This window comes from Apis mellifera, linkage group LG6, assembly GCF_003254395.2.
Source record: "Apis mellifera strain DH4 linkage group LG6, Amel_HAv3.1, whole genome shotgun sequence".
Classification (NCBI taxonomy): domain Eukaryota; kingdom Metazoa; phylum Arthropoda; class Insecta; order Hymenoptera; family Apidae; genus Apis; species Apis mellifera.
Genome location: NC_037643.1, coordinates 5,562,979 through 5,588,595, shown reverse-complemented (window position 1 = coordinate 5,588,595; position 25,617 = coordinate 5,562,979). Strand labels below are relative to the sequence as shown.

Sequence of the window (25,617 nt, the reverse complement as noted above, 5' to 3'; positions counted from 1 at the left end):
GTTTCGCAATATATCATCGCCAGATATATATACATATATCGCCATTTCAATTCCCAAAATTTCAATGCAAAACGTAAATCCCACGAAACGCGAACGTCATTGATCTCTCAATAATTCTCAAGAAACGAAGAGCGGCCGAAGACAAATCCGGTTTACGGAGTGGCGTGCGAGCGTACATAAATAGGAGGAGGGTCGATAAACAGAACGGTCACGGGTATTTAAGCACGAGCACGCGTTCGCCGCAGCGATATATGCACGTTCGACGAACCCTCGTAGTACGAGCAATGCCTCGTAGATAAATCGAGTTGAAATCCCCGTTTAAAGCCGTAGTCCTCGCGAAGTGCGCGAACGAATTCCTCGAAAAATGTTGCGCGCCTGTGATATACTTCCGGCGGTGATTTGCACCCTCGCGTGTTTCATATGCCATTGCACACCCTGCTCCCCCGATATTGGACAGCCGCTGCACTTGGGCCAGGTAATGTTCGTAACGATCCGCGTTAATTTAAGCAGGGGATAATACGTAGTTGATGAACGTCGTGTCGAGATCGATTTTGGAATTTGGAATTGAAATTTTTCGCGAGTTACAGAATCCCCTTAATTTCAAAAATATTATAGTATAGTGATGTACAATGTGTCTAGTAAATTGTAGTAATACAAATATTTGGAATTGAAATTTTTCACAAGTTATAGAATCCTCAGTAAATTCGTCAGAAATATTATAGTATAGTGATGTACAATGTGTCTGATAAATTGTAGTAATACAAATATTTGGAATTGAAATTTTTCACAAGTTATAGAATCCTCAGTAAATTCGTCAGAAATATTATAGTATAGTGATGTACAAAGTGCCTAGTAAATTGTAGTAATACAAATATTTGGAATTGAAATTTTTCACAACTTATAGAATCCTCGTAATTTCAGAAATATTATAGTATAGTGATGTACAAAGTATCTAATAATACAAATATTTTAAAGATGAATTAGGAAGAAGAAAGTGTTAATATATTCTCGAGAAATTCTAAATCAAAATTGATATGTAAAAATAATTTAGTTGATTATTTGTGTTAGATGAAACGAGATGGAGATAGAGCAATGAGATGGTGCAAGGAAGATACGATTACTTTTATCGCATACTTTTCTAATCTAATATTCACAATTTGTTAATAGAAAAAGTAGAAGTATAAATATTCTCGTGCAAAGAAAATTAAATGTGATTATTTGTTAATAAATGTTTAGGATAATATATAGGAGGGTCACGGTGTTATTATCGATTACCTTGTATGATTGGCTGATCCCTCAATTACTATAACAGCATATTTGTCACTGTGCACAAACAGAAACACGATTACATTCGCATAATCACATCCATAAGGCCAGTTCAAAGCCAGTTCGTTTCGTCGATCATGCGATATCCATGAATACGACGTATCTATATCCACACACATAAATTTCGAATCATCGGTTCAACGTGAGCACGAATCTTGTCAATATTGGATCGTTACGCACAATTGTACGCATTAATTTCGAAACTCGCATGCGTACGCACGATTCTAATATACCATTACTATCACGTGTACAAAGGGAAATCGACGAGGTATTACATAATCGAGAAATTTCTGACGTTACAAAAAAAAAATGTGACGAAACAAAAAGGAAATTGATTGAATTTTTTAAAAAGGGAACAACAAAGGAACGATTAAAATTTTTCTAGTGAAAATTTCTCATTGAAGAAAAAAGAAGAGATAAGAATAACGAGCAATATTGAATCTCTATTCCAATATCAGTTTTCAGGAAAATGGTATTTCTCTGCTGGAATACCGATAAACGCAAGTCTGAGTAGATGTGGACAGTTTCTGGTCAGCCAAACATCTTCCAACACGTTCCAGGCGAAATTCACGGCAATCAGTTATAAGAACAACATTCCAATTGCAGTCAACATCGATGGAAGCGTAAATGGGAAAGATGTTGCCGCAACTTGGCAATTCCAAGGATCGAAAAGAAGATTAGGTAAATTTTTCCAATCTTGACGAATGTCAATAAAACTAATATTTGCAATGAAATGTTATTAAAAGAATATCGTTTCTGTATAAAGTGAAAGATCGTAACCTTTCCTTTTTTTTCTCTCCCCACAGAAAATTTTATCCTGTTCGAACAAGTTTATCAATTTTATTTTATTCCCAGGGCCTTTTCGCCACGTTATAATCTCTGTCAAGTACGACACGGTTCTCGGGATGTTGGTCTGCTCCAAGGGTACGACACACCACCAGGGATACAAGTTCGTCATGATTTGGTCCCGAGAGAGGAGCCTGCCTTTGCCGATCTTCAAGGAGCTCAAGACGAAACTAGGAGCATACATTAATCAAGGGAGAATTCGGATGGTGGATCACGGGAATTGTTAAACAAACCGTGAACTTCTATGCAACACCGATAATTTCGTTTTCGTATTTAATCAATAAACGTTGTCGAGGATTGAATTATCTTCCGAGTTAATTGGCATTGAGAAGCCATGGATTGCCAAACTTGAAGAAACGATTGATTCCAAGTAGACGAAGCAAGCGAAAAATAGATTAATAACGAGTTTGTTATAAGATTAATTTTTAACGAACTGCAAATCTCTCTTTGAAATCGATAGAGCAACGAATATAAAGTATAAAAAAGATACGAAGAAAAAGAATAATAAAATTTCTGAAATCGTAATTTCGAGATATACTTATAGACGCCACTCCTATAGAGTGAATCATTTACGAAGGGTGACGCACAACTTACTCGTTGAGCTCATGAAATATTCGTGTAACAGGCAAGTGAGCCAAGAGCATCAACACCTGCGGTCGAAATGATATCTTGAAACAGTCGGCCGTACCCATATTGTGGCTTGAGTCTCTGCCACGGATCACCAATAAAACTGTCATAAACGATTTATCCAAATGGGAATAATAATATATACCGAGCAATATCTCTTTGACCATAAAATACATAAATTTTAAAACGAATAAAAAATATTATTAGGAAACAAAAAGACTTTGAATCACGAGATATTCTAAAATATATTACTCTAATTAACCGATAAGATACACGAAAAAAAAAAATAATAATTCTGAAATCTACGTAGAATAAAGAAAATTTATTTGACGAAAATTCGGAGAAAAGAAAAACGCGAATAACATTGGTTAAATTTGCAGGAACGGGCGGGTTTACGACGACAACTTCGAAATATATCACCTCCTGGTTACACGCGCCTCCCACCATGCCGTTAATTGAACGTGATTACAACTATCGCTGAAACTACCCTTGTCGCATAGTCGACGAGCATCGACGCCCCAACACGACGATAAAATATCGAGCTCACGTTCATTGGAATGCGTGAGCAAACTCCAAGATCGAGTGGTTCGCGATGTTAACGTTCCAAAACCCATCCACGACCAGTCGAAATCGTTCGACTATTTTCCAACTTCCCTCCTCCTCCCCATCTCGAAACGGTGTTTCAAAAGCGAGCCGCAGATTTTCAACACAAAACCCTGCCATAAATCCCGCGTATCACAATGACCGTGGCCGTAATAAATATTGCAGGCAAACACCACCTAATGGGGAACGCCATTTCGGCGTGGACTTCGATGATATTGTTTATGGGGACTACGTACGCGATATAATGGAAATTCCGGCGTCCACCCGACTATTTATGGGGAACCGTCATGCGGTATCCATAGCCGTACGTACAGACCCTGCCTTCCTATGGTATATAGGCCACGTGACCGTCCCATAGGGACGACTCTGTGCACCTCCTTCTCCTCCCTTCTTCTTTTTTTCCACGGATGTTTTATATCCGTTCTCCCCTCCATATCTATCCGGTGTTACCCTCCTTGGTTTCGTGAAATAATTATGAACGAGTGTTGCTTGATGAGAAGTAGTAGATACAGCATGGTGTTTGCATTCGTGTAATTAGTATTTAGATGGTATATTTAGATGGCTCGTATCGATGATGAAATTTCTTTTTGTACAAAGTTATTGGAATTATTCAAGTTTTGGTAATTGATCCTGTTTTAAGTCTCGTGTAAACGAACTAGTGAATATTCATCTAAAATATTGATGACAGTTTACGATCCCATTTGTAATTAAGTCGATTCCAAAGCCTATGCGTAAATCATTCAAAATGACGTCATTCATGACCATTCACTATACTATTAATGGTATGTCACCCCATACGGTGTAGGTAACCGCACTTATATAGAGATATATGTGTATATATATAGGCCACGTGACCGCACCATAGGGACACCCATTAAACCAACCCCACGGATCATGATGTCCCATGAACATCACTTGAGGGATCCAGGATTGTCTGGTTCACAAAAGAGGCACAGGTGCCAGGGATCGTGGCTTTTTAAGAGCCACTATCTACCGTTTAACTGTTCTCGTGAATGAGTTTCATTGAAATAAATCGATAAATTATTCTACTTTTTAAATTACATCGTCATTCTTCGTGGAAAAAGATATTATCGTTTCATGCATCTAGTAATTTTATTCTAAAATCATAAATGTGTTAAATTCTACGCTACACGTGTTTGTCAAATATTTTCCATTAGTGAAATTGAATTCTGAAAGTTTTTTTTTTTTTTTAATAAAATTTTATCACGAGAAAACTTAATTTGTATATGGAGGATTTTACTATTCATTTCCAAAATTTAAGCTGCTTATCGAAATTCTACTGTTCTATGTATCCGAAATTTCGATACGAATAATCGAAATCGCGTTATAATAAAAGTTTATAACAATTCCTGTGGATTACTATCGAAAGTGCATTGCATAAATACGGCATTAATTCGTATAAACGCGTGTATCGAAAATATTGAAAATATTCATCGTTCCATAAATAATATTCGTAACGAAATAACACGTAGAATATATATATATACATATATACATATATATTTTTAAAGAAAATTATTACCTCGTCAAAAAGAGTAGCACGAAAGCTGACATATTGTAAAAATAAAACCAAAGAATATCTTCAACAAAAAAAAAAAAAGAGAAAAAGACTCTGAAACCTTTGTGAGAATGGATGTACTTTGGGATCTACGCGACGAAATAAACGGCAAAAGAATGACTAAACGTGTCGAGGTCAGGTTGAAACGCGCCAAAAACATTTTCCACTTGGGCCTAATGCTTCCAAGACTCGTATACAGGTTTTTAGCACGTTCAAGAGAAACTTTATTCTTTGTTAGTCTTTATTACTTAAATAATAATATTTATTATTTCATTTGAAACGCTATTGTAATCTACAATCTACAAATCCCGCTGTTAAAATCGTTCCACGAGGTGCGAAACATCCACGAAACACGTAACAAAGACATTTAATTATAAATCGTTTCTCTTCGAACGTTAAAGGTAACCCACCTGACGTGCCGCAAATACTCTGCACACGAGATAAATTGAACTCCCTCGGGGAATATTGAAACATCCGATAATTAAATTTTACTCGTTGTGTGCAGAGCGCGTTAGAGTATCGTCTCCCTGTGGATACACGTGAAATATTAAATGGAAGAAACCGATATTCTTTTCAATGGAATTTCAATTACGATATCATTACACCTTTCTTCCATAATTTCTTCGACACCTCGTTAGAATAAAAATTGAATCGAAAAAAAGAATAAAGAAGAAAGAAAAGAAAAGGAGGAAGAGGAGGTTAGGTTAATTTGCCAAATGTCCTCTCTTTCAATGCCACCCTCTTTAATGCGAGCAGAGATAATCTCGTGGAAGAAAGAAGACTCTTGAATATGACAGACTTATACCACGTGTACATGCCCTTTCTTTAGATCGTACATAAAGCTATATGTACCATTTACTGACCCTTCGAAAGCCTCTGTGAATCGAGGATGTTCGAATCTTGAGAGGCTTTCGCGGATCAATTGGCGTTTCTCCTCTCATTTCCAAGATCTATATTAATACTTTAGAAAGCTTTGTTGAGGCGTATTCGTGTAAGAGGGAAATATTAGGCAATTCTGACTCTTTTGTTTAATTAAAATATAAAGAAACAAACTACTGAATTTAATAAAATTTCTAACAAAAGATTAGAAAAGATGAACGAGTGATGCAAACACATCAGCAAAAATGATCATCCTAACCTTGATTTTAATTAAAGAATCGTCCTCAAGATAAATAGAGAACTTAGTTATTTTCTTCCTAATAAGAAGAAGAAGAAAACTCAATTACTCGATAACTGAAGAATAGTTTGATTCGTTCAATTCTACTCAACTAATAGACTCTCGTAATACGATCCACAGGCCAATTTAGCCGGATTTTTTTCGTTAAGTCTATAAGCTTTGTATGCCGACATCATTAACGTCGTGATTTTAGGATTCTATTTTAGGCGATCGAAGGGTGATATAGGAGCGTGTAGAGCGGAGATAAGGGTGGTTCCCACCAATGACAGAATATCGTTTACTGCAGTTCTCTCCGGTTCGCGTCCCTTGCCCGACTTCCCATGGGATTAGACTCCCCTAAGCTACATTTACATACACAGACAGAGAGTGCTGCTACCCCCGACTACCGTTAAAAGGAAAGAATTCAATAAAAGACGGCCACCGTCCCGTTGTCTCAAGCTTCTAAGACACTGAGACCGTCTCTCTCTGAGAAATCGTAGGCTGGGAGGGAGAGGCTTAGACTTGTACATTTTAGGAGGAAAGGAAGTTCCTTAAGAGGGCGTCTTTGATAACATTAAGCAAACAGTGTCTTAACAGTTAAACCAGGCACAATCGTTATTGAATCAGTAATTAAATTTGATATTTTTATCGGCTTAATTATTATTTGGTTAATAAAATTAGGAGAGATAAAATTATTTCAGATTTATTCAGATTCAAGTATTAATAAATTTTAGTAATTGTATTAATATTAATAATTAAGCCAATAATAAACCTCGATAATAATTGTTGAATTAATATTTAATTCAATGATAAAGAGACGTATGTGAAAAAATATTATAATTTATCAGAAAACTACGAAATATCTCTAATGCTAATGATTTTTCGATTAAATAAGATGCGTTAATTTTAATTTTTTTGGAAGGTTGATAGAAACACGAGCGACTTGAACAGAAAGAAGAAACGTCCAACGCTGTCGGATAGCGGGCCGTTCGTTTCCCTAGCGACAGTTTTCTGATTAAAATTTCGTTCCCCTATTCATTTTTCTCAAATAATATACGGTTATCGACTGGAGCACAGGCAGACGAACGGGGCGGCGCAAAAAGAAAGGAAACAATAAAAATCCATCCAACAGTGGCAGAGATGATACGTCGATACCTCGAAATCGTATTAAGTTCTGTCAGAGACCAATTTTAGTTCGTCAAACCAGCGAGTTGATTTTAATTTGCTTGTCAAAATCCCGAACATCTTTCCATCCATTCTCGACAAACGCGAAATTCGAACAATTGTCTTGTTACAAGTCAAAATCTAGATTTTTCTATCTTTGAGAAAATAATCTATTATTGAATTATATAAAAAAGAGAAAGAGAGAAAGAGGAACAAATTTGAGAGAACAGTGCAAGTGGAAATCACTTTTTCTAATCTAATCTCTAAAAATTCTCACTTGTCATATGATAAACTATAAAAGAAGAAAGTGAAGGATATTTATTCAGGACAAAAGTTTTCACCTACTCGACACCCCCTATTTCTCTTCTCTCTATCCCTCGTTTGTTTATTTCCTCTTCGATTTCGCTACTTCCTATTTTCTCATTTTCTCGTCTCCTCTTTCCACGTTTTTCCTTTCGTCGTACGTTCTCTTTTTTCTCCTTTTCCCACTTTTAACCCGCTTGTCGTCCTCCCTTTCCTCCCTCGGCCACGAATCGTTACTTCGGCAACAACAACACCTCCAACGTTTCTTTATTTCCATTAGGGTGGTTCGGGCCATTTGTTATGATCCTACAGATTCAGGCGAGGAACAGTGTACCCACCAGGAATAATCCCTCACTCTCACCCGCTTAAATTATTCCTTCGATGGCTTTTAACCCGAAGATGCTTTTAAGCTTCGAGCCTATCTATAGAAACGTCACAGGAATCGTAAATTCGGAATTGATAAATTTCTCTTTAAGCGTTCCGCATTTGTATCTTTCTTTTCATTGCGATTCTTTTCTTATAGTTTTCTTATGTAATTATAATTCATTGAAAAGAGTCGTTCTCAATAATAAGAAAAGAATTTTGCGCAATAATTTATTTTAATTATTGTGAATCAAATCAAGGATATATCATCGTACAAATTTGAAGAAGATAATAATATTAATAATAGCTCTTCGCATTTAGATCAATAAATATTTTAATCTTATTTTCGTTTTTATTCACGTTTATCAATATACAAATCCTATAAACAAGCCATCTTACTTCTGATAATCTAAATACCTCGCTTTCTAAAATATACAAAGTGTATTCTACGAAATATTTATACACAATCCATAGAAACAACTCTGAATCATTCGAGTAATCCACTCATCTGCTTATCCATCTCGACGTATATTCTCGTTCACAAGTATTCGTATCAATAGATACTTGCTCTTTTATCAAAAAACTAATAATGTAAATTACTATCATAAAGTGATATTTATTATATATCTAATAATATATAAACTCTAAATAATTATCTAAAATAACAAAAATATTTAGAAGAATTATTAAATAAAATTTATTATACAAGTCTCATCAATTATAAAATGCAAAAATAAATGAATAAAATTTAAAGCAACTCGCTATATAATTTCACAACATTCTTTAAATAGAAACTACTAAACAGAAACACGCCCAATAATCGTGAACGAGAGTGTACGCACGTTTCAAAGCCACCCCCGCCTATCTACGTAAGTAAAAAAAAAAAAAAAAAAGACAGACGCAATGAATAAAGCGTTCGCTTAATCCGAACTTTATCAATCGCGGCACGCGAGCATTCGTGACCATGGTTCATGCAAATTCGTCAGACGCACATCGACAAATAAATGGAGAAAAAAAAAAAAGAAAAAAAGAAAGGAGAAGAGGAACGGCGTGCCGTTCGTCGTCGATCTAATCCTCCCAGGATCGAGGCCGATTTCTTTTTCTTTTTTCCCCGCGTGGCGTTAAGCCGCGAAATAAAATCCATCCCACGATCTCTAGATCTCTCTCTCTCTCTTGGGGGAGAAACTCCTCGACCGTGGAAGAACGTAAGAAGAAGAAGGATCTATTCTCGAACGAGCGTCTTGAGATCTCGTTCTATGGACTGTAACGAACTGGACAAAGTGCATTGATTCGAGTCTCTTGGAGAAGGAAGATAGTGGGTGTCTTGAGACGGTTTAGAAATTTCTCAGAGCGGATAACGAATGGATGATACTGGATCCCTTTGATTGGAGGATTGTGAATTTTATATTTGGAATGGAATATTGATTTTTAATAATAGTCGTTCGTTCGATTATCTATGGAAATGGAAATTTTTATTGGAATTATAATTAATAATTGTGACACGTAGATGATTCATATTTCTACGAATGAATTAAATAAGTGAAAGCAACAAAGTATGTTATATTTCTTTTAGCACGAACGAATATTTCAAAGGAATTTTCATTTTTCAAGATTCTAAAGAATCTTAATATCTCAATGGAAACAACACTTTGAGAAATTAACGAGTTGAATTGGAAGTGGAAATTAGATGTGGAAAAGGAAGGAAAGAAAGTGTTGAAAATACTCGATATTCTGGCGAAACAAACATTTGGACGGGGAAAAACGAAATACAGAAATGGACTCGTTGCCAAGAGATCACTGGGGTAAATCTAAACGACGTCAAGTTACAAATTGAAAGCATTTTGTGCCTTCTGTTGAGTGACTGTAACGGATGCCACGTCTTTTCGAACATTCTCTTTCTGGCCAACTGGACAGCCCGAATTGGCCGATTTTTCAGCGAGTCTATTTACCTTCTATCCGTGACTTCGATCGACCGTACTCGACCCTCAGTGACCCTATCCACGCTGCAGGAAGGGTGGAATTTAATAAAAATGTCTACCATAAACCGGACGAAGTTGAGAACTTATCAAAAGATGAAAAAGAAAACAAAATGGATCTTTCTTTTTATAGAAAAATAATTGTCCAATCGATACTTTTCAGGTCGGTCGATGTGCAATAAAATTTTATGCAAATTTCTTTTCTTCGAATATTAGTTTCGATTTTCTAGATTTATATTTCCTTTATTGAAGAAGATTGATTATATCGAAATGTTTTTAAACTTTTGTATCTGTGATTGATAATAATCAATGGTATTAAATTAATCCACTATATTTAAATTTCGAGTCAAAATTTCATGTCAGAATAATAATATTAATCTTAAATTAATTTTTCTTTTTCATATTTCGATAATTATTCTTACTTTTACGAAACATTTTCACTTTTAAAATTCCCTTTACTTTACTTAACTATTGGAAAAATTAGACGAGTTAACTCCTTCTTCGTCTATCCCACTAAAATGTTGAGAGGGTAACGATAACGACTTCGTTAAAAATCGTTTAAAAGATCGACGTCCCGGAATTTTTCGCAATCCGCTAATCCAACCTTACACAGCCGTAAAGCCAAGCATTAAAAATATTTCATGCAAGCGCGCGGTATTTTAACCCGGCCGGAAGAACAGGCTTTTTCATGTATACCATGATATAAAGTCAACCCCCTCTACCTCCTCCCTTTCCTCTTTTTGCGTTGGGAAACACGCGAACAGGAATGTAGACCGTAAAATGTAATGAAATTTCTCCGTGTTACTTTCGTTAAACGAAAGAATTTTGTTTATTCTGATCGACGTTAAAATTTATTTTCACTCAACTAGTTAATTAGGAAGAAATATATTTTTCTTCCTAGAATTTTATTTTTTGCAGATGAAAAAAGTTATTTTAAACAAAACTGGATCGCTTTCTTATATAATTTTCCAGTGTTTCAAGAAATCTAGAATTTTATTAATTTAGAAATTTAAAATAGATTTTGATCTACTCGTCGCGTTTATTTATAAAAAAATTGTATGGTAAAAACGACTCTTCTCGATTATTTTTGTAGAGAATTTATCGAAAGTCACGATTCAGAGGGAACCACAATCATTCGAAGACATTTTTAATTCGCACTGCCGCTGGCGTGCCTTTTGTTCCAGTATTTAGTTCCGGCCAGTTTGTGAGCATCCGTGGAACGACCAACCCCTCGTGCATTCATCCCCTAAACCACCCTTGAACCGTCCGTGAGCCAGACACCGTCTGTGTACACGCACACTACTCTGCTAGATGTATCAAAAATCAGTCGACAAGGATTGCATCGCTATCCTTCTATTTTCAATTTTTAACATTTTCTGTGTACACGTGAAACTTAATTCAATACAAATATGAATTCTCTTTTCCACGATTTTGAGGAATTTCCACAAATAAATTGTTTTCACCTAAATTTTAATCGTTTTTAGCAAACGATATTTATATTGTCTTTGGAAAGATTGATAAGTAATCTTTATATTGAATGAAACATTTAAAATTGCGCGATAAATTTAACAAATTTAAGGATTTAACAAATCCTATATAGAGAAGATGAAGAACGAAGTTGAGCACGTATGCGATTAAAGATTAGAGGATTTAAGGAAAACGAGAAAATTGGAGACAATCGTGTTAATGGTACTACCACTGGAATCTTCGCTGAATGACTAGCTTCTAACCTTCTTCTAATCAAAAGGAGTAGTCAATCACAATAAAAAAAAAAGAAATAAAAAAATATGTTAAGGAAGAAATTTAAAAAGTATAAGCAACAATTTTCTAAAACTGCACATTTCAATCTCTTAACCTTCTATACCATTTCCATAAATTAATAAATACCTCTTCAAGTTCCAAACACCAAGAAAACCACTTTCCTGCACGATTCCAACCATAATTCCCCGAACCATAAACCGAAGCATCCGAGAAACACCATTTCAATCTACCAATACTTAAAGATAGACCACCATTCGAGACGTTCGTCTGCCAGAGAAAAACAATCGCGTCGTCCACGCGTCTGTTCCGAGGAACAAGAGAACAAAAAACCACGACCTAGGGCTCGGTGGTCGTGGCGAGACTGGCCATTGAAAGAGGGGTAGGGGAGGGGAAAAGAAAAGGAGAGGAAAAAAAGAGAAGAGGAGGAAAGGAAGGGAAGACGAAGAACGCAGGGAAGGAGAACAATCCGAGCTACGACGTCGTCTACGACGAGGAGTCTAAAAGGGATGAGAGAGCAGAAATCCCCGAGAGCGTGGGTTAAAACCGCGCGACGTTGGGACATAATTGGCCGTGGAATTGGGATGGGGTGGTTTCGTTGTTCTCCATCTTGCGTGGCGAAAGGACCGACTTTCCCTTCCCCCGCGCGCGTGCAACCACGAAAATTTCGGAAACGAGGAGCCACATGGAAATGGACACGGAAAGAGGGAGGGAGGATGACCACCCTTGCCGCCCCTCTAAATGGTTTAGCGAATCACGCCAAGCCTGAGATTGGATCCGACTTTGGCGGATTTGCTGCAGACAGAGGACGGTTGTAACCTGCCGGACGAGGGAGGGAAAATGTCAAAGATGGAGGGTGGAGGAAAAAGGAGAGTTTTCGACTTTCCAGCTCAGCCAATTTGCCAAAATTGTTGTGGAACGTGCCCCCATACGATGTTCATGGAAACGATGATCGAAAGTCACGTATCTTTCTCGTTTTGATGTTTAATTAAACGTATTGAACGTTTTTTTTTTTCTTTTTTGTTGTTTTAGTAGAAAATGTAATAATTTTCAATTAATTTTTTCAGATATATGGGATTTAAATTTGTGTTAAATTGAAATATAAAGAGAATTTCATTTCTTTAATCTTTAAGTTCATCAAATATCATCGAAACGAGACGATCGATCGATCGATTTGAATTGATTGGTTAACAAAGACAAAAATTCTACGCTTCTCGTTCCTCTATTGAAATCCGTGGCAGATAAATCTTCCATCCATGAGACGCGATCGAAGGAGAGAATGGTTTCGCTACAAATATCCTCAAATTACGCGCAAATATCTCCCGTATCGGATCTTCGGGTGGATTTTCGCACAAGGGTGGTTATCCGTAGGGGGTAAAGCGAGATGGAAACGGCGAAAAGTATCGAAGGGTCTCGACTGCTCCGATATCTTTCGATTTCTCGCGCGTAAACATCATTCCCTGCTGATCCTCCTCTTCTTATGCTTTCGCCTATAACCGCGCATAAAACCTATATTCTCGAAAATGTCGAATCGTTCCTACCAACGATAAATATTTAACTATAATGTTACACATACATAGAATTCGATACAATCTAACTGGCTATTCCAACTATTGTTTAAATCATAAAATTATATCATAAAATTATTTATATCGAGTCGAGATGCAAAGAAATCTTTTTAATTCGGAATAATTAAAATTTACAATCAAAAGGATAAGCAATATACCTTGCAATTTTAACTTTTATCGTTTATGAAAGGTTATTAAAGAAAGTTTAATCCCAGATCGATATCCGAAAACGATGACCAGCGATATTTTAATAACCGTGACTTGCAAATCCCCATAACAACGAATCTCCATAACATAACGCCTGGATGCGTCATCGTCTTTAATAATTTCGAATAAATTGAAAAATATTTAAAATCGATAACGCCTACAAAATCAACCTATATTTTCTATTGTCCATCATTCTTTCTACCACCAAAAAACGTTCCACGTCATTTATACGATACAAGCTTTGAAATAACCATAGATAGATATACACAATAGACAATCGAGGCAAGAAAAGCATGGCTCGATCGACGAAAGCGCGTGTAAAAACGATGGATCACATACATACACATCTCACGCTCGATGCACACTTAGTTTCCAAAAATGAAACGAGAGAAAACCCGTGTACGAAATAATCACCCTTGATTCACGGCCAGATTTCCTCCCCCTCGAAAAATTCAACCAAAGACGCTCCTCCTCCTGTTTATTCGACGAAACTCCAAATATCCCTCGACCGAATGAACAAACACAATACCGAATAGACGAAACAAGATATAAAAAAAAAAAGAAAGGAAAAGAAAAAAAGGGATTGGAATGAAAAAGAATCCCGGTTTGTTTCACGATCCAACGAGACAACAACGAGCAGACGCTCCTTCTACGTCAGGCTGCGTGTACAAGAATGGGAGAAAAATGTTTTCGCAAGGGCCACGAAATTTCATAAAAAAGCTGCACGAGCGAACCGCACGATAATTATTACCAAGCCAACTTAATGAAATAACTTGGTAACCTCGTTGCGTTACCAAGCTGCGGCTGTATCTGATCTGCCTCTGTCATTGCTTCCTCTCTCTCTCTCTGTCTGTTTGACCAAACACAGGAATCAACCTACCTCCAACCCTAAACCGCGTTCCACCGAGAGGGTGCCTCATCCGTACAGACGACAGGAGGACCGCTAATGAATCCACCCCCCTCGAACGTTGGGCGTACAAAGCAAATTTCGAACTTTGATAAAAAAAAAAGAAGCAAGAATCGTGGATCAACGTTTTTATTACGTTGTTTCTGTAATGCGAGAAGGGAATCGGAAGTGTGGAGCTGTGTTTAATAGATGGCATCGATATACAGGTGTTGATTCAATAAAAGAAAGTATTACGTTTTGATAATAGTGAATATAAATCCGATTAATTGGGAAACACGAATGAAGTAATTTATTTAGAAAAGTATATTTAATACTTTAATCTTTCGAATTTTATAAAAATTGATTTATGATTAAATGGAAGAATATCGTTAAAAGATATCAAATGTAATGATACGTATATACAAGCAAGATAACAAATTAATGTTAATTATTGATTAAAGAATTACGTTTAAACGTTCTACGGGAATGAATGGATAATTTTGATACGTAATAACGCGAAAGGTATGCTTATGTGCAATAGATATAGCGAGGGCAATGGACTCTAGGTAATAAGGGGTGGTTTCAACGGGCTGCGCGCTGCTAATTGGAAGTTTCGTTGTTTAGAGGAGGATGTTTCCATTGTTTCTATCGACGATTGTTTTTAACATAAAATATCGCGAAATATAATTTACAATTTTTGGAGGAAAAATTCATAATTCAAATACATAAGAATACTATGAATTACAAGTAATTTCCAAATAAATTAAATTAAATTATTACAATCATTCCATAGGCGAAACAAATAAATAACCCTTTCTTTCTCTATGATCCATCCAAACGAAACATAAAAGAGAAGGAAGCACACGAATGTGCACCATCCCCTTACGAAAACCATCCCCTTCGTGCTCCCAAAGGATAACACCGTAACTCTTTCGCACCCCGAACGTTATCTTAAGACTCGTCTCGTTTCATATTCACGGAAAACAGCCGCGCAACACGTGTTCCTGTCGTTAACCGAGGCTAAGCCTTCGAAGGACAACGCCAGCGTTTTTCCGCCTGAGAGCAAACACCAAAGGGAGGAGCGTTCTCCACGGTTGTCAGGTGTCTGCGGAGGACCGACCTCGCTCCTCCACGACCACGGATTCCCGACAGTCGCCACCCTCCCGCTCTGGCATCCCTCTCTATGCACCCCACGGCAATCATTTGCATATCTGCCGATCGAACGTATGCGCGTTCCGCGAAGGGCGGCCAAATTCTATTATCGAACTCTGGTATGCGGTATCGGGCCAAGGGGGGGATGGACGGACGAAAACCGATCGTGTTCGAGAGAGAAAAGAAATAAGGAGAAGCCGGGGAGATGCCAGGGGAACGAAGATTATGAGAAATATTATGAGAGAATTTCCGCCTGGAGGATGTTTTGGGAGTATTGGGTTTTCTTTTCTTTTTTTTTTTGGAGTTGGATTTGTTTGGACTTGAGGGATTTGTGTAATTTCGACGAGCGAATGATTTGAACATTGATTAAGGAAAATTGTAATGATACGTGCCTACGTTTTGATTAGATGATTCTAGTTTAATTGTGTATATAACAACTTGGAAATTTAAACTATTATAATTGTTTGATGTTGGTAATGTAAAATGTATGATAATCTAATTGATTTAATTAACGATTGATGATGGATTAACGATAATAATAAATACGTGTGATTATGATTAATATAATTAAAGATTAATTTGTATTGACAATTATATTATATCATTAAAGCTATATGGATATACTGAACGAGAAGAAGCAAGTTTGAAAAGAATAAAATTATATTATATATAATTTTAGATTCATATATTCAAAATTTGACTTTTCAACCTTTCAACTCTAAGAAAACAATAAAAATTCATATCATCTAGATGGTAGAGTCGCAAAGATGAATCTCAGATTTGTTCTGAATACCTGATAGGGAAGTGAAGATGGTTTCAAAGGAAGCGTAATTGCATTCAAATATTACCCTCCACTTCTAAGTAACAAGTTACCCGCTGTCTAACGCAATTAAAACTTTCTTCTCGTCAAGATCCACACCGTTTTATTCCCCTGGCCGTCATTTACAGCCTGCGACCTATCTATGCCGCATAATTAAAAATACGTTAACGAATGCCATATTACGCAAGCAGCCCTCTATCAAATTGCGCGAAGAATATAAGAATTATGATTCTCAAAAGGATTAAATGAAAAATGTATGGAATTTAAATGAATTTAAATCGTTCTTTCCTTTACGTAACGTTTTGTTAAAAATATACTTGATAATGAATAAATAATTACTTTAAAAGTAGTTATTTATTTTTATTTATTCTTTTTCTCAAATTTTTCATAATTTTTTTCTATTATTTCAAACTCAATTAGAGAATTATGATTTAACATTCTCATGAAATTAATTTAAAATCATATTCAAATTTCATACAATTTCCTTGAATCAAAATTTTGATGTTGAAATTTTTCTTCATCCATTCAAATTTCATTTCTAAGAAGATCAATTTCACAAAGGATCAAATAGAATTTACACGTTTTCGATTCTAAAAATTCCTCTAAATCGCTTATACAAATTTATGAAATATTAATTTTCGAAGCAATGAAATTCCAAACGAAATACACACCGAAATCTAATTCCACAAAAATTCCCGAAATTTGCGCGTTCAGAACTTGATAAGAAGTTTTACTCGTCCCAACAGAGGGCAGCGTAACGTCGCCTCCGACCAGTTGAATGGAAACTCTTCGCTAACTGTCAAAATCCGTTCAACTTTTCACAAAAGCTCAGAAACTATGTCTGTGAACGCGTGCACGCACACACGTCACCGACACGGGGACAGAACTTCCTTCCGGCGCTGCACGCTGTTCGAGCGTGCACTACAAAAATATGCTTTCCATTTCGTGCTCGCAAACGTTTGACGGAAAGGCGTGCGAGGAATCCCGGAGGGAAACAAAGGCGGAACGAATTTGTGTATCTCCGTTTCCCAGCTCGAGTTGGAACGAGAAAACAAAAGGAAAATAGGGAAGGAAAAAAAAAAAACGTGGAGGAAAATCCATGCGAAGGGAAATATAGGGAAGCTTTCTCTGAAATTTCGAGATCGAGATAAAAGTTTCTGGAGCCAAGTTTTAACAGAGTTGGAAGGATAAGATAACTAGTAGGAAAGTGTAAAAGTAATTTATCCGTATGCTTGGAAAGATGATGAGGAGATACAAACCAACCAATAATAAAATTACCTAGAATTGTCTTTCTTATATGAACGTGAGAATTCATTAAAAATCAAAACTCTGTAGAATCTGTATTCCATCCAATTTGTATCAACCGATCGATTATTACCTAGAATTATTTTTCTTTAACGATATTAGACGTGATTACGAAAATTTGATGTCGATATAAAAGTAACCAAAGTTTTAACGAACCAAGTTTTAACAAAATTGGGGATAAGATACGAAAACTAGTAAAAAAATGGAAGTACCGATAGAAATACCAATCGTGCCAACCACTCGATACACAAAATTCCCTAGAATTACTCCTCTTTGACAATTCGAATATAACAATCCATCGAAAGTCGATCGACAAGCCCGTAGAATCTTTCGCATCCAGCTCATACCAACCATTCGACATAATAAAATTCCCTAGAATTATTTCTTTTTCAACAACACGAAATAAAAATAATAGAGAAACGAGTACGAAAGTCTTCGTAGACGGGACGGAATTAAATGGCAACCACGAAACGCGCGTATTCATCCAATCCTGAGAAAATCTTAGGGTCCTTTGTCTCTTCGCGGAAAAGGATCGAAGCGAGGAGATCCTACTGCTGCCGTCTCTCGACCCCTATGTCGACAACCACCACTCTCCTCCCCACCAGACGGGCGCTTTCGCTCCTAGGATTGCACCAGGCTGGCCCTAATGAGGAAATACACTTTCGCTACGACGTGACAAAAGGGCCGGCACGCATAGTGTCAGCAACGTCAGCAACGAGTCAGGTTCATTCCTCAAATGAGAATTCCCGTCCCACCACCCTTGTGTGCACTCGCGAAAAGACCCACGGTTCGAGCACGAACCCTCTAAGTTCGATTCGAGAATTCATTTCGGGGATCTCCCTTGAAAACATCGTCATCTTTTAAGGACGACTCTCTTCACCCCCACGTTCGTGCATTTTTTAGTTAGTCGTTTCTTTTTTTTTCTTTCATGATTGGAAATTGAAATTATATTTTTCTAGTGACAGTGGTTTGATAGTGGTTGGTAGTATGATCGTGATTTGAATAATTTAACGAGATGAAGATAAGTGGGAATTTGTGAGTGTTTCTCTTTTTTTTGAATGGATGATAACGATGTTAGGAATGGAATGATTCATTGAAATTATTCTCGATCATTATTTTAAATGTTTGATCCAAATGTTATACTTTTTGGTAAATAAAGATTTTTAGACAGATATGAAATTGTATAAAGATTGTAAGGTTAAAAGAAAAATTATTCATTGGGGAAAAATCGAGAAAAAAAGAAATTTAAAAGAAAAAAAGATTTTGAAAAAACATCAAATATATACTTTCTTATTAGCACGAATTGAAAATAATAATAGCTACATTAATATTGATACAAAATTGAGAAGTATTGGATGTATTTTAAACTTAATAAATATTTATGAAATTATATTTATAATGCTATATGTATGTAAAACAATTTTATTAACATATAGAATGCTTTTCAAACTAAAATAGAAATATTTTCAACTTTAAAAATAAAATTAAAGAAAAAGAGTAGAGTAAATCAAATTATTGTTTCATTTAAATCATTTCATTATATTTTAAATCCTATTAGAAAAATTCTACAAATTATATTCCGATAATCTTTTTCTCTTTAAAAAATTTCCATGGAGAAATATCTGTTAAAAAGGAAATATCATTTGATGTTTCAATTTTTATCTTCGTATAAAACTACATTTTTTTTCTTTTACATTCAATAATAATGTAATAACAATAAGATTTTATAATATTGTTACATCGTATCGAAGAAATATTAAGAATGCACTTTATATTTGCATTTTTTATCCTTTAAAGTGCAACTCTCTTATTATTACAACAACTCGATTCTATCACTCTAGAAAACTTCTTTTTATCATTTGTATAAAGTCTCTACTACAAGAAACATAAATGATTTTCCTTCTGAAGAAATGTAAATGGCTTCCTGGCTCGAGTAAAATCTCTGAGATTCAACAATTTAATTTCGTAAGAAAGTAATTTTTCCTCTTAAATTTCTTTTTTCCTATCTTCTACCTATTTCTTTTTCCAATATAAAATCTACTTTGTTCATAATCTCCATTTCTTACTAGATACAAACACCGATACATTGTGAATTTAAAATAAATTAAATTGTATTTTAACATATATCCTTTCATCTAACTTTTCTTTCTTAAGAATTGCATTAAAACATAAGATTGAATTTAAAATTTCTTTCTAAAGAATTAGAATTCTATTTCTTGATCGTTGTTTAAATTTTTTAAAATTACTAAATTCCAATTCCAATTATAACGATTCAAGAATACCTTCCATCCTCCAAAGTGTTATCTAACAATTAAAGAAACTTTAGAAAAACCTAAAGTATTTTCCTAAATTCCCTAAAAATTATGATTTCAAACTAACTTTCACGATTTTTCTCGATTTTTTCCCCATCAAACTATTACCTTAACAATTGAATAAAACTCAATTACCTCGATCACTTCTCAAAGATCAAAAACTTTAAACTCATTTTAAAATAATGATTCGAAGATAGTTTCCACGATTTTTTTCTTCGCGTCCTCTTAAACAACGTGAAGAAGAATCCAAGACAAAGAGGGGAAGGTTTCTCTCCTCCTCTCTTCCTTCTTACATCAGCTGCATAAAGGCAGACACCGCACGGAAACCGTAGATAGGCATATTACGAAATAAAGAAAAGGGAAGGCGAGGAGAAAGGCATAATGTAAATGGGAGGGTGACGCGTAAGACGAGTTTCTCCTCACCCTCTTTCATCTTTCGCGATTTCTGCGCGAATGAAAGTCCTCTGCCCGAAATGAATCGTCCTCCGCGAAATGTCCTTTCTTCAGGCTACGCGGATTCCTCTACTTTTCTCGCGTTCTTCTTTTCTTCTCTTTTTTTCCCAACGACCATTGTGCCTCGTCTGACCAGACAACCACCCTGTTTTCTCCTGTTTCCTTCGATATTATTCGCGCCACGGATGTATCCGATTATTTATAAGAGTTTCGTCGACGGTATTTTTTCGATGAAAGTAAAAAAGTATGCGTCGAGGAGCGAGAAAAACAATTTCGATCGTTTTAGAATTATTCCGCGTTATCGATTATACGTATATATGCGATATTTAATTATAATACGTACGAGAATAGTTTATATACATTATATATATTCGAATGTATTCATCGAACGCGACCGCGTTTCGATTCTGTTTTCATTTCTCCCTCCTTTCGAGCGCGCCGTAGCGACGCGCACAGCGAGCTCGCCGTAGTACAACAAAGTCGTCGGAACGATTCGCACGTGTATAACGTAGTTTATTCCTATTTCCTTTGTTAATACACTTTTTCTCGCTGTGTATTTTTTTATTATCAATCAAATCATCCCGTGATCGATTCTTCGATAATTATTGTGTCGTATTTTTTATAGCAATAGTTTTTTTAGAAAGTATCGCGATATTAAAATATATATATATATTAATTAAATTTATAATTCGTATATTAAATAAAAATTCTTTTTAATAAATTAATTTAGATTGATTGAAAAAAATAAGGGAATTAATACGTTTGTGGAAAATTTATAACAAGTTTTTTTTAACAAGATTATACTTGATACAATTAATGTATAATTATTCATTTATATTTTTTATATTTCATACGTTTTGTATATTTAATATAAAAAATATGAATAAATATGTTGTACATTTTTCTTCTCGTATCAGTTCGCAGGATTATTTTTAATTAAATATTCATAAATAAATTCGTAATTCTTATGTTAAATAAAAATTTTTGTTAACAAATTAATTTTATTAGTTTTATTAATTTTATGGAATATAAAAAATATAATTATATATTAATTATATTAAGTATAACTAAAAAATTTCTTATTAATCTTTAATAAATATATTAATTCTTTTATTTTTTTAAGAAATTTGTATTTAGTATATGAATTATGAATTTATTTATGAATATTTAATTATAGTGCAAACAAAACTGAATACGAGAAGAAAAATATATGATATATTCATTTATATTTTTTATATTAAATATACTAAAATATAAAAAATATAAATTAATAATTATATATTAATTATATTAAGTATAACTAAAAAATTTCTTATTAATCTTTAATAAATATATTAATTCTTTTATTTTTTTAAGAAATTTGTATTTAGTATATGAATTATGAATTTATTTATGAATATTTAATTATCGTGCAAACAAAACTGAATACGAGGAGAAAAATATATAATATATTCATTTATATTTTTTATATTAAATATACTAAAATATAAAAAATATAAATTAATAATTATATATTAATTATATTAAGTATAACTAAAAAATTTTTTATTAATCTTCTCTAAGTATATTGATTCCCTCATCTTTAATAGGTTAAATTTTTCAAAAATTATTATTTTCATTATTTTCAACCCTCTCGCCTAAATCTAATATCCGTCAATATTCGAGGCAACAATTTCTATCAAAAGAAAAGGATTAACTACGATAATACCATAACTCTTTTTTCCCCCCCAACGCATAAAAAAGAAAAACTCGGCAAAATAATCGAGCCTTAATCGTTTTCGTTCGTGTTACAGGACGATAGATCAACTATACTGCATCGAATTCCATTCCGTTCTCGCGTCTTTCGCATCTTTTCAAGACATGCTATCCAAGAGAAGAACGTGCATCACGATGATAGTTAAACACCTTAAAGAACACCTTCGACACGATTTCGCCGCCTTCTCTTGCCCAGAAAATCCAGCAAGATTTTCTCAAGCGGGCGTGAAGTGGATCTTGGACACGACATGTGGCCATATAAGGAGTCCTCATCCACGAAACTCTTTCTTTTCAAGCTCGACTTCTTCTCTCCTCCTCGAACAATTCCCTCGCCTCTTTTATAACCGGCGAGAACTGGATTACACGTTGAAGAAAAGTGCAAAGTAGTAGTGGAATGAAAGATAGGACGTCGTAAAAAAAGGTACTCGTGTCCTGGAAACTTTCCTGACCTCGCCTGTTCTACATATTTTTTTCTTTTCTTTTTTTCTCCCCCTCAATTTCGAGTGATTGGAAAATATTAATGAAGCCTATGTATCTATATGTATATGATAGTGAGAAATTATAGGATAATTTTTTATGCTACGTATAGAACAGATTGGAATATTGATTGATCGAAAATAGACCTTGAAGTGGCGTATTTTAGAAATAGCTTAGCAAAGTTCTAGCTTTCTTTTTCTTGTAAGATTTAAAATATTATATAACTATTATATATATTATATATAATTGAGATTTTTTTGAGATTTAAATTAGATTTAAATTTCATCAAGCGATAAATATATTAAAAGATTTTTGTAAAGATTATTATAAAAGTAATTGTGTTACTAATTTAAACAATCATTTCATTTAAAAAAAAAAAATAAATTAAATTATAAGATAGATATATAGATTAAGTTCAATGCGAACAAAAATATATTATTTAACTTAAGGTATAAAATAAAAATCTCAATTGTTTTAATAATATAATATAATAGTTGTGTTGCATGTAATAGAGATGATACGAAGAATGCAACTAAGCATATTTATTACATGTAATATGCACCTAGTTTACATGCATATGCATTTAGATAAATATGCATCAGCACCTAACACTATCCTAACACTAAATCGACTCCTTTCCATTAGTATATTATTATTCATAATGCTCATCCCCAAACTCTCCCTTCCCAAACTTCCTACAACAAATAAATCCGTACCTATAATTTTTAAAATTCCCTCCCCCTTCTATTCTCATCGCTCGACAAAAAAAAAAGAATCAACGTGAAATTATCTCTGCAGCGCACGGGAAAAACAAGACAAAAGAATCGTTTGGCGGGAAAGGAGAGGAAATTAGGAGAGGAGCTCGGCACGGCGTGTAATTAAAAGATTAAAAGGATAAGTGCTTTCGTATGCTTCTCCCTCGTCGTCCAGAGAGCCGCGCGATTATCAATGAGCCTCGCTGACCCTTCGCGCTTTTGCCGCTCGAAATTTCTCCCGAGATTATCGATCATCCGCAAAGTTTTCGCGGCGCAGCTTCTTTGTCGACGGAAATAATTAACCGCGCGCGCCTATATTAAGGTAAGAGGCCGAAACGAGATTGGAAGGACGCGTGGAAAGGTTTCGGGCATGGAATCGTTTCCATGGGAATAATTGAGGGCGAGGGTGGCTGCCAGGGAGATTTAAAACACTTTCTTGGGGACGAAACCGGGGACGTACAAGGCCACGATTCCCAGAGGATTCGCAAGATTGGATCTGCGCCACATATTCGACGACCGATATCGGCCAACTATCGATTTATCAAGAGATTCGGAAACTGTTGCACTCGTGACAGCACCGAGAAAGTACGTGAGAGGATTAACGAATTGAAGGAACGTTGAAAATGTTTAGATTTTTGGATTTGGATATAGAACTAAATCGAAAATTTCAACAATGATTCGAATATAGTTGTGAATAGTGGTTTCAAAAAATATTGGTAGAAATGGAAAGAGATATATCTCTTTAGAGGAGAATAAAAATTAGTTACTTACTTATTGGCTGGCTCACGTAGATTAGGTACTCACGAATTCGGGATTGTTGTGGGTTGACATCGATTTTGATTTTGATCGCTTACCTGTGAACAAAAAAAACGATATTTTGGTTAAAATATTGATTCACGAATTGAAAATAATCGTAAATTGTTTAAAGCATTTTGTATTCGTGAAGATACTAATTTGTTTTATTTAATTATTGATTAATAGAAGTTTAAAATTCATTTTAACCAAAGGATCAGAACAGAATCGATGAGCCGATATAAAGAAAAGGGGGAGGGAAATTCAAAGTGATATCGCAGGGTAGGTAAAACTAGAAACCCTTTAGTGGCCTCTTGTAATAATAGATACGTGTAGTCTACTTCATGGATGGAATGTCGAGAACAGCTTGAGGAATAAATCGACCCCTACGGACTCACTTGTTTAGAACCCCTTCAGTATTCGCCCTTTGTTCACTGATACACAAAATTTGTCAGTGACTCTGTCGCGGAAATTAGTAAATGCCCTGACCAACCTCTGGGTTTGAGTAAATACCAAGCTTCTCGCCCATAGTACAATTTTCATCCAATTGTGCAAACACCAATTATTTTATTCTTCGCGGAATTTTAATTTTATTTCTTTAAACAGACATATCGATATACTCGTTCAAGATGATATATTAAATCTAATTCTCAATTTTTCAGGATGGACAATCCAGAAGCAAAATCCGACCCGCTTAATGATCGTTCAACCAAAAATACCAAACAGTTTAAACGAATCAAACTCGCGCTCCAATCTCATTCAATCCAATCCCAACTTCGTTCTTTCCAAACAAATCCTCCGTTTCCCTTCTCCAAACCAATCAATTACACACGCTTAAGCCTACACTTCTCCCTACACAAACAAACAAAAGGCAAGGATGTTCAAAGGAAGAGAAGACAGTGAATGAAGAAGAGATCTCCTCCTTCCCTTGTCTTTTCTCACAAGACGTCCTTCCCTCCCCTCCCCTCTGGATCTCCCAACGGAAAAATCCCACACGCGATTTTTGTTTGTTCTCGCGAGGGACTCGAATCCTCGCTAAGGGATGACTCATGCTCTTCCTGTCTGTTTTTAACCCGTCGCGGCGTCCTAGGCATCCGGGGCGTCGCGAGGGGTTGCAGTTTAATCTAACAACCCCTGGCTCACTTTGCATGGCCGTGCCGCCTCCCGCGGAGCCGGCCGCAAGGGGTGATCCCACCCCTCGGCCGGACCACCCCAAAATCGGACCTGCCAAGATAACCTCTGGACCTAAATTCCGCTATGAATAACGTTTGTCGTGAATTATCATTGGAACACGTCGCCTTACGTCCTCGATTTCCACGGGGAGGGAGAGAAGTTGGGGGAGAAGATGATGTGAAATTCGCGGTGTGAAATTGGGGAGGGAAGATGGTGGCCCTCGCGTCGAAATAAATATCGAAAATGGTGACGACGTGAGTT

General features: G+C 35.4%; 2 protein-coding genes across 2 annotated transcripts in view; one reads left to right on the top strand and one right to left on the bottom strand.

Annotated features, from left to right (window-relative positions):
• LOC550870 overlaps positions 1-25,617 on the bottom strand; it is a 195,434-nt gene that overhangs the window by 66,169 nt on the left and 103,648 nt on the right. The window lies entirely within an intron of this gene.
• On the top strand, positions 200-2,697 carry LOC100577819. The gene is made up of 3 exons (XM_003249792.4): positions 200-475; positions 1,785-2,007; positions 2,182-2,697. Exons 1-3 carry the CDS (start codon positions 365-367, stop codon positions 2,397-2,399), a joined length of 552 nt encoding a protein of 183 aa, XP_003249840.1. The 5' UTR covers positions 200-364; the 3' UTR covers positions 2,400-2,697.

What these genes read in the sequence shown, in the direction of transcription:
- LOC100577819 (XM_003249792.4), top strand. Translation starts at nt 365, where the DNA reads ATGTTGCGCGCCTGTGATATACTTCCGGCGGTGATTTGCACCCTCGCG. An exon ending in AGCCGCTGCACTTGGGCCAG is followed by an intron (nt 476 to 1,784) that starts GTAATGTTCGTA and finishes TTCCAATATCAG; the next exon opens with TTTTCAGGAAAATGGTATTT. An exon ending in AGGATCGAAAAGAAGATTAG is followed by an intron (nt 2,008 to 2,181) that starts GTAAATTTTTCC and finishes TTTTATTCCCAG; the next exon opens with GGCCTTTTCGCCACGTTATA.